We start from the raw sequence: 14,643 nt of genomic DNA on the forward strand, positions 1-14,643 counted from the left end.
CGTATGCGTGTATGCGTGTGTTCTCAGATGAAGACCAGGGATCGCTACATCGTCAGTCTAAAGAAGAAGTGTCAGAGAGAGAGCGAGCAGAACGCTGAGAAACAACAACGCATCGAAACCCTGGAGAAATACCTGGCCGACCTGCCTTCACTGGAGGACGTTAGCACGCAGGCTACACAGGTTAGCACGCACACACACACACACACACACACTGGAGAACGTTAGCACGCAGGCTACACAGGTTAGCACGCACACACACACACACACACACACACACACACACACACACACACACACACACACACTCTGGAGGACGTTAGCACGCAGGCTACACAGGTTAGCACGCACACACACACACACACACACACACTGGAGGACGTTAGATATATTTAGATATTTGATGTAAATGTTACCAGGCCCTCCAGGCCCAGTTCCTCTCAGCACACACCCATTGTAAATTCAAAGTCCATTTTAACCATGATAGATTCATTAAAAACAACCACTATTTTTTCTGGTGACTCAAACTCCTAATACGTGTTTTTTCATTTATTTGTAATAATTATTTTTTGTGTTAAATATTTTTCATTTTCCTAAAGAATTATTACAAATAAATAAATAAAAAGTTATGGAAAAAACACGGCCTGCTCACGTATTAGGATGGTAATATGAGTCACCAGAAATAATAATGTGTGTTTTTAATGAATCTATCATGGAGTTTGAAGTTACAATGGTTGTGTATGGGGAGAGGAACTGGATCAAGCCTCCTGGTAACATTTACATCAAATATCTAAATATTGAATGAAGCAAATTAAAATCTGTCCAGGGTGTTCATAAAAGCCTGATTAGATGATAAAATGACCAAAAGTCTTTTTGTGAAAGTGAAATATCCCTTTAACTGGTTACCATGGTGTGTGTGTGTGCGTGTGTGCGTGTGTGCGTGCGTGCGTGCGTGCGTGCGTGCATGTGTGCGTGCGTGTCTCTGTCTGTCTGTCTGTGTGTGTGTGTGTGTGTGTGTGTGTGTGTCTCTGTGTGTGTGTGTGTGTGTGTGTGTGTGTGTGTGTGTGTGTGTGTGTGTGTGTGTGTGTGTGTGTGTGTGTGTGTGTGTGTGTGTGTGTGTGTGTGTGCAGCTGAGCACAGCTCGAGCTCAGTGCTCAGCCCTAGAGGAGAAGCTCTCTGCTCTGGACGTCAGGATGAAGGAGTCTCAGGAGCTTCTGGAGCAGAAAGACCTTCTGATCAGCAGCCAGAGCAGGAGGGAGGAGGAGCTGGTGGCCACCGTACACAGGTAATAATTAGGGCAGGGTTCCCCATTTGCGGCCCGCGGGGGGCTACTGTCTGGCCCCCACCAACCCCAGTAATAATGGTGGTATAAGAGCAGCAACAACACTAGTGTATCGTCGTTGTCGGGTGGAAATCTCGTATCTCCAAATTTGTACGTTCTTTCGCAAATCATACGAGGCCGTCGCACAAAAGTAGTGAAAACAACTAGTTTAAATCATTTTTAAAAGGATAAATTCAAAACAATCGGTTTTGGACATAGGCCTACACGATTTTCACCCGACAACGACGAAAACTGTCACTGGAGTAGTGGGAACGCCACCGTCGCCCCCTGCAATGTTGTGGCCCTCGGCTTGGTACCCTAGACATAATTCGGCCCTTGGGGAAAACTATTTGGGGAACCCTGAATTAGGGCATTCACCAAATATTAGAATAATCGAATATAGTCACTATTCGACGTTGTTCACCGAAGTCGAATATTAGCTTATTTTAATCTTTGTATTGTTTTCTCTTTAAAAATCAAACCTCGGTTCGAAGTGAAGCGGTGAATTTGTATTCTATGTGTTCTAGAGCTGTGAAATCTGTGTTCTGGATCTATACATTTTGTGTTCTAGATCTATACTTTCTATGTGTTTTAGGTCATTCATTGAATGAATGATTTTGTTTGGAGGGCCAAATTGTCATGTGAAGCTTGACCAATCCTCAATACTGCATGCACGGGACATGACACAGACACAGGACTCCTTAGTTGGAAGCCTATGGGACAGACTGTACGGGACAGACAAAGCCACTCCTTGGAAGCGGCTTTCACCGCTTCAAAAAATATATAGTTTATAAAGCTTGGCCATATAGGAAGTCATAAGAATGAGTTGTCAATGCCCCTGGTGGATGAATTTGTTAATGCTCTATACCAGGGGTTCTCAAGCCTTTTTAGGCTGTGACCCTCAAAATAAACATATTTGAACTGGGGACCCCCACCCTGACAAGCACTTGGAATTGAAGGTATTACATTTAATGTGACTCGGTTCCGCAGATAAATATTGTGAAAATAGCAGATCTACATGCTCACAACGCCTCGTAACGCAAAACGAACAGTTTTGGATATACAACGTTTCCACCCGACAACGACAATATGCTCTGAATATAAGGTGCTGGGAGTGAAAATTAAAAACATATCACTAACATCACTAACGGAATCCCTTTTATGCACATATATGGAGATCCCTGATGTCATCAATATTAAGCCCATATCTAAAAGGACTTCATATGGGAATACCCATATACAGTATGGAGGCCACATACCACACTAACAGAATACAGATGTGGGCATGTATACATAAATAAAATAGGATAAAATAAATAAAAGTTCCATATATGGGCATTCCCAGATGATTCCCTGTTACCCTTTGATACCCCTATAAACACAACACCAGATATCTGTCTAAACACCTGAACGTCTATAAACACAACACCAGATAATTGTCTAAACACCTGAACGTCTATGAACACAACACCAGATATCTATCTAAACACCTGAACGTCTATAAACACAACACCAGATGTCTGTCTAAACACCTGAACGTCTATAAACACAACACTAGATATCTATCTAAACACCTGAACGTCTATAAACACAACACCAGATATCTATCTAAACACCTGTACGTCTATAAACACAACACTAGATATCTGTCTAAACACCTGAACGTCTATGAACACAACACCAGATATCTGTCTAAACACCTGTACGGCTATGAACACAACACCAGATATCTGTCTAAACACCTGAACGTCTATAAACACAACACCAGATATCTGTGTAAACACCTGTACGTCTATGAACACAACACCAGATATCTGTCTAAACACCTGAACGTCTATGAACACAACACCAGATATCTGTCTAAACACCTGAACGTCTATGAACACAACACCAGATATCTGTCTAAACACCTGAACGTCTATGAACACAACACCAGATATCTGTCTAAACACCTGAACGTCTATGAACACAACACCAGATATCTGTCTAAACACCTGAACGTCTATGAACACAACACCAGATATCTGTCTAAACACCTGAACGTCTATAAACACAACACCAGATATCTGTCTAAACACCTGAACGTCTATAAACACAACACCAGTTATCTGTCTAAACACCTGAACGTCTATAAACACAACACCAGTTATCTGTCTAAACACCTGATTGTGGCCAGAGCGCTCTGTCTTCTGGTCTGTGGAATGTAAAATAAGAGCATTGTTTACCTATAATGTCTATCTTGCTTTCACTGTTGCTACACATAATTCGTCACTGTTTGGCCAAAACCTCTTAACTCAATTTTTTACGGTTTTAGATTTTTTGGCATAAATCAGGGCTATTGAACACCCTTTACATCTGAGTGTTGGTTAAAATAATATTGAACCAATGGAAAGTAGTAAAAAGTGCTTGGGACAAAACCTCCTAACTCCACACTTTCTCTCTCTCTCTCTCTCTCTCTCTCTCTCTCTCTCTCTCTCTCTCTCTGTGTGTGTGTGTGTGCGCGTGTGTGTGCGTGTGTGTGTGTGTGTGTGTGTGTGTGTGTGTGTGTGTGTGTGTGTGTGTGTGTGTGTGTGTGTGTGTGTGTGTGTGTGTGTGTGTGTGTGTGTGTGTGTGTGTGCATGTGCGTGTGCATACAGCTTACAGCAGAAGGTGCAGCAGTGTCTAGAGGACGGGGTCAGACTGCCCATGATGGACCTCAAACATCTGGAGGTGGAGAACACACACCTGCTGGACACACAACTACACAACAGCAAGGTACACACACACACACACACACACACACACACACACACACACACACACACACACACACACACACACACACACACACCTGCTGAATTCAATGCCTTGTTATCAGCTCTGGGCTTATTGGGCATTCCTGCAATCTGCAGGCCTCGCAACTATAGTTTATGGACATTACAGAGGCTTCAATCTGCAGGCCTCACAACTACCCAGCAAACATTTTTAGGTATATTAGACGTCTAATATACGTCTAAACTTATACTAGACGTCTAAGTTTATACGTATAAAAAAAAAAGATATGCAAGTTTTTTAGACGTCTAAACCTAGACTAGACGTCTAATATACGTCTAATAGAAGTCTAAGTTTATACCTGGGTCTAAATTTAGACTTCTAATAGACAAAAGTAGTGAAAAAATGCAGAGCATCAGAACAGAACTCAAGCACCAGAGGCAGCGAGACAATCAGTTTTTCACTACTTTTGACGGCCGTTAAGGTCAGTTTTTCACTACTTTTGCCGGCCGTTAAGGTTTAAATATAGACGTCTATTAGACAACTAAATTTAGACCCAGGTATAAACTTAGACGTCACACAATCAGTTTACAACAACATCTGGTGTTCATTTTCATTACTTTACAGTTTGAAACACAAGAGTGCTTATACATTTTGGCAGACGATGATCGAGGTGTGTTGCATTTGATTGACAGTCATGATGACTGACATGTGTGTTCTCCTGCAGGTGATTGACACCCAGAAGAAGCAGATTGACAGACTGAGCCAGGAGCTGACGGTAAGATCCTCCATCCATTAGTGATGTCACAGTGATGGCATCATCCAGGAGTAGTTCTTTAGGATCGTCATCATTAGTTGTTCTATAAGATTGGTCTGTAAAATAGGACTAGTAAATAGGACTAACCCTCCTAACTCATTTTGTGCCATAATGTTTTTTTTTTGGGGGGCAGTAGGGGGCACTGGTGCCATGATTTTCGTCCATAAGCGGCCACTCTCTTATTTTGAAGGACCAGAAGTGATCCAGCTCACGATCCCAACTTGACGATTTCTTTTTTTTTCACCGGGACTAGTCTCCGTTCATGGGGTGATCAAAGATGGAGGATTGTTGTTGTCTTCCGAGTGCTATTTTATCAAATATACATGCCAACATTGGCATAAAAAGTATTTTTTTCAAGTAAATGGCCATTTACAATGGCACGGTAGCACTTTGTGTGCACGTGGAACGTCCAATCGAAAAAAATCACGGACTTCTGCCAGTGCCAGCGTTTAGCCATGGACCGTAGACTGACAGCTTTTCTGTATATACAGTATATAACCCGGTGATCTTCGGGATAGGCAAGGCTTAATGACTCTAATTAATCCAGAAGATCTTCGGGATGGGCTACAGATGAGCTAATTAAAGAAACATCTTGCTAACCCTCCTAATGAAGGAACAAATTAACATCAGAAACCACCTTTGCTAAATCAGGTTGCAGGCTGTTATAGAAAGTTCACACAACTTCTATAATATTAGGCTGTACGAAAGTGACTGTGGACAGTTTCAATGATGTCAGCAGCACACACACGCGCACGCACGCACGCACGCACGCACGCACACACACACACACACACACACACACACACACACACACACACACACACTAGGGCATTCACCAACTATTCGAATATTCGAATAGCAAAGTCACTATTTGACGTTGTTCACCGAAGTCGAATATACGCTTTCTCTTTTTTTTTTTTTTTTTTTAATATATAGTTTATAAAGCTTGGCTAGATAGGAAGTCAGAAGAATGAGTTGTCAATGCCCCTGGTGGATGAATTTGTTAATGCTCTATACCAGGGCTTCTCAAACCTTTTTAGGCCCGTGACCCCCAAAATAAACATATTTGAACTGGGGACCCCCACCCTGACAATGTGACTCAGTTCCACAGATAAATATTGTGAAAATAGCAGATCTACATGCTCACAACGCCTCGCAATGCGAGGTGTTGTGAGAATGTTGATCGTGAGCATGTAGATTTTCACAATGTTTGCCTCTTGCTTACTTAATATTTAACAGTTTGGCCAGTCCTGTCGAATATTCGACTAGCTATTCGAATACTTTGAGGTCGAATAATTCGAATACTAAAAATCACTATTCGTGAATGCCCTAACACACACACACAGTCACACACACACTGACACACAGACTCAAGTGGCGCAGCAGCGCGGCACAAGCCGCCTCGCACCGGGAGCTTGTGAGAGGCGTTACCGAATAGCGTCTCATGTTACCACAGGAGTTAACGACCGCAGATTACAAAGCCCAACACATATGTGACAAAATACGGGCCTAAACACAGACAGATACGCCACCGAAAGCAGTACTCGGGCTCTCTGCTGGCCTAAGTAATCAAAGTTTGGCAACCTATATGCATGTAGTGATATAACAATGATGTCACAGTGGTGTCATAATGATGTAATAATGATGTCATGATGTCACAGTGATGTCATAATGATGTATTAATGATGTCATAATGATCACAGGCCACAGAGAGGAGGCTGCAGCTGCAGAAAGACGTCACACAGCAGCTACAGCGACACCTACTGGACAAACAACAGGACATACAGGTAGATGAGCGCTGGCACACCGTCTCCTATGCCTGACTGCGTGTGTATGTTTATATCATAGACCGTAAAAAAAAAAATAGATATATAGACCGTGGGAAGTGATGACGTCACCATTGGGTTCTATCAGAGACACTAGCGGCCAATGGTAGGAACCTTTAGTTCCGGGTTTAATCCCACATTATTCGGGAAAAGCAACGTTAAATTTTAGTTTTCGTTATTTTGTTAGCTTTTAGAACTACATTAACCCGCTAACCCGGCATCAGTTTTATATATTTGTTTAAATCTCTCTCTCTCTCTCTCGCTCTCTCTCTCACTCTCTCTCTCCCCTCCAGAACCAAAGACAGGTGGACGTGGGGGTGCTGGCGCCCCCTGGTGTAGAGGCGGGCTCCCTGCTGAAGGAGATGTCGCTGTGTCTGTTGGAGCTGCGGGCGCTGTGCTCCGTCCTGAGCCAACGTGCCCACGGGCAAGAACCCAACCTCAGCCTGCTGCTGGGCATTCAGTGTAAGACCTCATACACGCACACATTATAATTCTATTCTCCACACTTTTATTCTCCCCATCTTGGTGTATGGTATATTCCCAGGTTCTGCAGGTCAGCTGCACAGGTGCAATGCATTATTGTTAATTGTGGCACGTTTACCTAAAGTTTAGCTGCACTTGAACAACCGTTCCAGGCTGCCATATCCAGCCCAAGAAACCGTAGAAACGGGGGGAAAAATAAAATGTACTTAAAATAAATGTATCATACCTGTTGCTAAGGTATGGCAACATGACTGGTGTCAAGACACCAGTCATGTTGCCATACCTTAGATTTTTCTGAACTGACGCCACTGGCGCAGATTGGCAACACACTGACAGTAACCATGTTGACCTCTGACCTCTTGCAGCCATGGGCGTGTCCGGCGAGGAGAACTCCAACGGCGTGCTGCTGCTGGGGGAGGGGGAGGGGCTTAGCGGCGTGGAGGCGGGGCTGCTGGAGGTGGGGAAGCTCCGCCGCGACATCGAGGAGCTGCGGCGCACCATGTCCGACCGCTACGCGCAGGACATGGGAGAGAACTGCGTCACGCAGTGACGACGTCGTCGCCATCTCCGACCGCTACGCGCAGGACATGGGGGCCACGACTGCGTCACGCAGTGATGACGTCGTCGCCATCTCCGACCGCTACGCGCAGGACATGGGGGCCACGACTGCGTCACGCAGCGATGACGTCATCGCACAGCACCCGGACCCCGACCCGCTGGCGAGAAGTGGAACGCTCCCCGGGTTTTTGGCCTTAAGCTAGAAGCAGAATAGACCCACATTTCGAGTAGGGATGGGACGATACGCGATATTATCGTTTATCGTGATCAAAAACACTCACGATAATCGTATCGTGGATATTTAATCTATCGTGATATCGTGCTCCGTCATGCACTGGGATCAATTCACCTTTTATTTGCCGAGCTGTATAACTGGTACCACTTAAACCCTCTAGAATTGGTAAAAGGTACTTATAATATACGTACTTGATACAGTCTTTTTTCCGCTCTATCAACATGTCTTTGACCAGCAGATCTACAAGCTCATAGAGCTTGTAGATCTGCTATTTTTTGTCAAATGTTCCGCCCCAGGATAATGGATTTTGATTATGGCGATATCGTAAATCGCGATTTCTTTTGTCACAAAAATCGTGATTTTTTTTAACTCAAATCTTTGCTTCTGGGGGATCCCTGGAACTAAATATTTTGCGATGGGGGTCCATGGCCAAATACATATCATTTTGGGGGTCCTTCACATGACAAAGTTGGAGAACCACTGATAGCAACATAGTTCTTTTTTTTTCAGAAAACTGTTAGGATTTAGAAGACTGCCTATCAGTGGTTAAGGACCCCCAACGTGATATGTATTTGGCCGCGGACCCCCATCTCAAAATATGTTGTTCTAGGGACCCCCCAGAAGCAAAGATTTAAGTTAAAAAAATGTTCACTCTAAATGTAGGTCTATTCTGCATTACGGATGGGACCATATGAAAATGTCATATCACGATTATTGTGACAAAAGAAATCGCGATTTACGATATCATCGCGATAATCAAAATCCATTATCCTGGGGCGGAACATCTGCCCAAAAATAGCAGATTACGCGTCGCTTGTAGATCGGCTATTTTTTGGCAAAGACATTTGATAGCGAAAAAAAAAGACTGTATCAAGTACGTATATTATAAGTACCAATTATAGAGGGTTAAAGTGGTACCGGATATGCAGCTCGGCAAATAAAAGGTGAATTGATCCCAGTGCATGACGGAGGACGATATCACGATAAATGTAATCTCCACGAAACGATTATCGCGAGTGTTTTTTAACGATAATATATCGTGTATCGTCCCATCCCTATTCTGCATCTAGCTTAAGGCCCTCAGACTCGTTGACGAATGACCCGCCGCTGTCTTCACGTCTTCCTTCAGGACGACGTTCCCCCGATCCTCTACTTCCTGTTTCCTGTTTCCTGTCTTCCTCCTGAAAAAAACAGGGATTCCAGGCGTCTTTTTGTCTTTCCCAGGCAAAGAACGGAAACGGTCGTCCCCCGGAAAAACTTTTAAGAAACCCGGGGGGGAAATAAGGGTATTACACAGAAGATGACTTTTTTATTTTTTATTTTATTGAAAATGCAATTTCCATACGTCAAAGGAAGTTTGTTTTGTTTTTTGTTTTTTTTATTTAAACCGCAGTTCTACGTTTTGAAAAAGGGAGTTTTCTTTTTCTTTTTTTTTTTGAGAACGTAGGACCAAGCTGTGAACCTTTTTTTTGTGTTTTGTTTTATTTTTATTTTTTTATGCAGAGTGGTCGGTCTTATCACGTTATGTCTTTGAGTTTCCATCGGGGAAATAATTAATGTCCTGTTAAAAACAGAAGATTGTAGATTACATTTCTAAACTAAACCAAGGGTCTTCAACGGGGGGTCCGGGACCCCTAGGGGGTCCTCAGAGTTACTACAGGGGGTCCTCCGAATCTTTGTGTGATAGAAAGAAGAAGAAAAAAGAAAATCTGCTTCATAGCCAGATTCTTAACCAGATTCTGAGAACTTTAGCCAAAAATAGCCGATCTAAGCTAGATCAGCTATTTTCGGGAAAAGAGGTTTGGTGTAGAGGGGAGAAGTTTTGACGGTTCAAGTGGTTAAATATCTGAAAACACAAATTGACAGAAATCCAAAATACACTGATGATTGTGCTGTCAAACAATGAAATAGGTTGTGGGGGTCCCTGCTTCATCCCTCTCTCAACTAAGGGGTCCTTGGCCTGAAAACGTTGAAGACCCCTGAACAAAACATTTGACTGGGATAACATAGCAGGTGTTACATTTTAGCACGTCTTGCAAAAAAACAACCGCTGCTCTGTCAAAGTGCCTCTTTGAGTGGCAGGTCATTCTAGCCAATCAGCTGCCTGCCTCATCACTTTCCATCCAGTCGTCTTCGTAACATCTGCATGGGACACAGTATTATTCATCGGCCGATTATTATTCGCACACACAAACACACACACACACAAACACACACACACACACACACACACACATACACACGTTGTACGCAGGTGTTGCACAGCAGAAGAGGGCAGATCTACAAGCTCACACACAGGCTTGTAGATCTGCCACTATCCGTCGTACGACGTGTCGGGGCTTAAGGGGTTAAACTTGGCGGCGGTCGTTGCGTAACTTAGGCTGAACTTAACGAGTACCAGTCATGATATTAAAAAAATAATAACTTTTGTATTAATTAAGATGAATTAAGGTTATCAGCTATTCATCGATTTGCTACCAGGAATGTGATGTATTTGTTTTATTTTATTTAAAATGTATTTTTTATTTGTATACTTTGTGTTTTTAGAGGAAGAGAAAACTATGTCATAAAAAGTGTAAATCGTTGCATGTTTGGTGAATGCGTGGCGCTGCGTGGCGCGGTTAGCACACTGCAGCGTTAGCATGATTAATTAGCCTGCCCGATTAACGACAAATTAACGTTTTTAATCACGTTCTGTGTATTTGATGAACCGTTGGGGAAACGTTTTAACGGCGAGCAAAACATATATACAGTAAATAACATTCGTACCGGATAACGTGATGGGTTTAAGAAAGGGTTGAACACATAACTGTTATTATCTATGCAAACTTTTTACGGCTCTAGCAGTGATTCTCAACCATTCTTGTTTCAAGGACCCCCAGTTTGACATGCATTAGAGCCACGGACCCCCATTTATTAATGGCATTTCTGTCTGCGGGACCCCAATTTATGTTGTAGAATCAACATTAATGTAACTCTGATAGTGTACAAATGGAGGGTCCATTTAGTTCCATGTGTACACTCTCAGAGTTACAGAGCTGTAAGGGTCCATTTGGTTCCATTTGTACACTCTCAGAGTTACAGAGCTGTAAGGGTCCATTTGGTTCCATTTGTACACTCTCAGAGTTACAGACCTGTAAGGGTCCATTTGGTTCCTATCTGTGATTTAGCTGGGGACCCACATTAACATGAATCCAACCAGGGACATGCTGGGCCCCTGGTTCAGCCCGGGAAAAAGAGTTGGAGAGGCCCTCATTGCACGCTATAGAGAGAGATCTCTCTCTATAGTGCTGCTGCTACTCAAAGATTTGCCATTTCAGATCATGACAAGTGACAAGCCAGTGGGCTAATTACATGAGTTATATTTCATCGTTGTCGGATGGAAACCTCTTATGTCCAAAACCGTTTGTTTTGTATTTATCATTTTAAAAATGATTTAAACTAGTGAAAACAGCCGATCTACAAGCACACAACGCCTCGCACCGACAGTGATGATTTACTTTGTTGGCTGCCCAGCCCCCAAAATGGAACGAAGGTCGACATTTTATTTTTAATTTTTTCCTAATGGCCGGCCTGGACCGGCCGGAAATGAACCGGCCGTTCGGGAGTTGTCCCGCTTTTCCCAATGGCCAGCATGTCCCTGAATCCAACATACAGTATCTATATAAAACATTGATGACGGTGCTGTCAAAACTCTGAAGCAAATCTGTCTATCTCAGCTAAGGGGTCCCTGCTTCATCTCGCTCTCAGCTGTGGCCCAGGGGTCCTTGGCGTGAAACACATTGAAGACCCCTGCTATATATATATAAGGTGTCCAGACAAGACAAGTGTGGAACGTTGATTGTGTGTATACGCCGTGTTAAGATGATGCTGATGCTCCAACTTCACCCTTTTTAAAGCCATAATATAAAGAGGCACAAACAATGCATACGCACTCAGGTTCTGACTCAGAAGGGAGAAACCTGACGATTGTACTATTATTATTATTATTCACTGTAAATGCACTGTATTCTATGGTATTATTGTAGGACTGTCACGCACTGTCCCAATGAAGCCCACACACACACACAAACACACGCCTTCATTAGAACAACCCAGTCGATCAGGGTTAGCAACCGGGCCTGGAATTTTGACATTTTAGGGGCGAGGCCGCTTGGCCTTTCATTTTTTAAGGTCCCAAAGGCCAAATGCCAGGGCAGGAAGGCCATCAAATAAAACTAAGATTTTAGTCCTTTCGAAAGAATTAGTTGAATTTAAAAGTTAGGGATGATGACCTAATCTGCAGTGAAATAGATAAATGATGGCATTTACAATCTGATCCATGCTCAGCCCTGCACCAATCAACGTCACTGGATTGGTTTAAAGATGGGGACTCGGGGGAGTTAAGATGTCAGAATCTCAAAAAAAAAAACACTGGTGTCTACATGACAAGAAAGAGACACTTGTCTACTGTCTACATATTGACCAGAAAGAGACAGAGGAGAAAGCGGTACAGTCAGCTGGGGCCTTAAAGGAGTAGTTCACCCCCAAAATGACTTTTTTTCCATTGATTAGTCACGCCATGGAGACTAGAGTTCAATAATATTTTTTGTCGCATTCCTAAGACCAAAATGTGATAACAATAAATTTACCCCCATTCGTTCCGGATGGGGACCCGTTTCGAAACGGGTCCCCATCCGGAATCAATGGGGGTAAATTTACTCGAATCAAATTTTTGTCTTAGGAATGTGACAAAAACCAAAAGATATTATTGACCTCTACTCTCCATGGCATGAGTAATCAATAGAAAAAAAGTCATTTTGGTGGTGAACTACTCCTTTAAGGCCACTGTGGCCTCAGGTCATGCCGTTGGTTTGAGGGACACAAGGCCAAACTGAGGGGCAACGGCGGCCATGGCCTTCATGAAATTCCTGCCCCGGTTAGCAAACTAATGTGGTCTAATATCGGCTCTACGCACGGCAGCCATATCCTAAAGAAAATGGTCCTCTTCCTTACTTACTGTTTATGGATTATATTATGTGTGTGTGGGGGGGGTTCATTTGGTGAACAAGCAGTGTGTTAAGCGCTCCTCAGACGGGGCGCGGGGGCCGTGCGGTCTCTCACGTGGAGACGAACACAACCGGCCCGCGATTAAGCGATATTACGTCCAGAAGCCGTTGTTGTTGTCCTCCAGCGCGCCAGCCGGTAAGCGCGGAAAAGAAAAGCTGATCACAACCCAGCTCTCGCCGCCCGCGAGCGCATGCGCGAACAACCACGCGCGTGGGAATTTCCCGGGACCCTCGGCCGCTCGCCTGGCCGCCCCTAAACTTCTCCGCGCGGCCAAAATAACCGCCCCGCCTCTCATTGAAAATGAATTACTGGGACGCGGCGACCGCGCTCCGTCTGAAAGGCGATTGGGATTACAACACTCCAGTGTTCATCCAGTGTTTATTGAACTCTGACAGAATAATGTTTCAGTGTCGAATAGAATGCATTGTAGAATCTAAAAGGGAAACAATTTGGTGTCCACGACTGGTTCTCTGTCTGTGTGTGTGCGTGCGTGCGTGTGTGTGTGCGTGTGTGCGTGTGTGCGTGCACGTGTATCACCATGTATTACTCTACTTGTCAGAGGCAAAACGACCAAACCGGCAGGCGAGCATGATTTGAGAAAAGTTTCGCCTGGCTTTTATACTCACACCGATCTACAAGCTCACGACACGTCGCAGGGCAACGCGCTGTGAGCTTGTAGATCGACTACTTTTGGCTTTATTTGTAGTTAAACGTTACCCCTCCTGCCCCCCCAAAAAAGTTCAAGTAGCAATCATTAACATTGTCGTATCGAGACGTCTTCCTAACAAGTATTGTAATACTAATGTTTGTGCGTGTGCACGTGTGCGTGTGTGTGTTATAGGAGCCACTGGCTGGCTTCCAGAAGTGTATGGATGATATGGATAACTCAGACAACTCTTTGGCTTCTAAGTGTTAATGTTTTCTAGCTCTGGACTTGTGTTTTTTTTTGCAGCTAGAGTTTATGAATGCCAAAGCTCTATTTATATATAGAAATGTTCCTTGAAAAAAAACACACAAAAAACAAAAAGTATTAATAAGTATTTTTACATTTTCAAACGAGAGCGTTTGGATTTCAGTTTGTTTGTACAGACCGACAAATAAATGCTATTTTTCTAAGACGTGTGAGTGTTTTAATGTGTGATTTATTTTAACGTAACAAGTATTTTATTTGCCTAACTAGTTCCTAACGTAAGCCATTTAGCCCTGAACCCCTTTAACCATTATTTTAAGCTTTAACTTTTAAAAAATAGCAGATATACAAGCTCACAGCGCGGCACCGAGTGCCGAGCTGCGAGCTTGTAGATCTGCTATTTTTTGAAAAAACGCGAACATTCGTGCGAGTCTTTGAATATTTTCGATACGATTCTATAAATGTCTTCTAAATCCTTCTTCTAAATCAGTGGTTCTCAAACTGCGGACCCCCTCCCATCTCAAAACATGTTTAGTTTAGTTGGTTTAGGCATTTAGGCATTTGACCTCCACTGGCTGCCCGTGAAACAACGGATCCACTTCAAAATACTCCTCACCACCTACAAAGCACTGCACAACCTGGCCCCCCCATACCTCTCCGACCTCCTCCAGCCATATGTCCCCACCCGGTCGCTCA

At 43.5% G+C, this 14,643-nt stretch overlaps 1 protein-coding gene across 1 annotated transcript in view; it reads left to right on the forward strand.

Annotated features, from left to right (window-relative positions):
• cep85l (centrosomal protein 85L) overlaps positions 1–7,745 on the forward strand; it is a gene marked incomplete at both ends in the record, with an annotated part of 34,562 nt that extends 26,817 nt beyond the window's left edge. Inside the window, 7 exons of the mRNA XM_080744096.1 lie at positions 28–180; positions 1,128–1,282; positions 3,955–4,072; positions 4,797–4,847; positions 6,590–6,673; positions 7,006–7,174; positions 7,561–7,745. Of these exons, the coding sequence (XP_080600222.1) occupies positions 28–180; positions 1,128–1,282; positions 3,955–4,072; positions 4,797–4,847; positions 6,590–6,673; positions 7,006–7,174; positions 7,561–7,745 (915 nt within the window). The remainder of the gene's footprint in view (positions 1–27; positions 181–1,127; positions 1,283–3,954; positions 4,073–4,796; positions 4,848–6,589; positions 6,674–7,005; positions 7,175–7,560) is intronic.
• Between the last annotated feature and the right edge of the window lie 6,898 nt (positions 7,746–14,643).

Source organism: Nannobrachium achirus (assembly GCF_963921795.1).
Source record: "Nannobrachium achirus genome assembly, chromosome: 16".
In the NCBI taxonomy this organism is placed as follows: Eukaryota; Metazoa; Chordata; class Actinopteri; order Myctophiformes; family Myctophidae; genus Nannobrachium; species Nannobrachium achirus.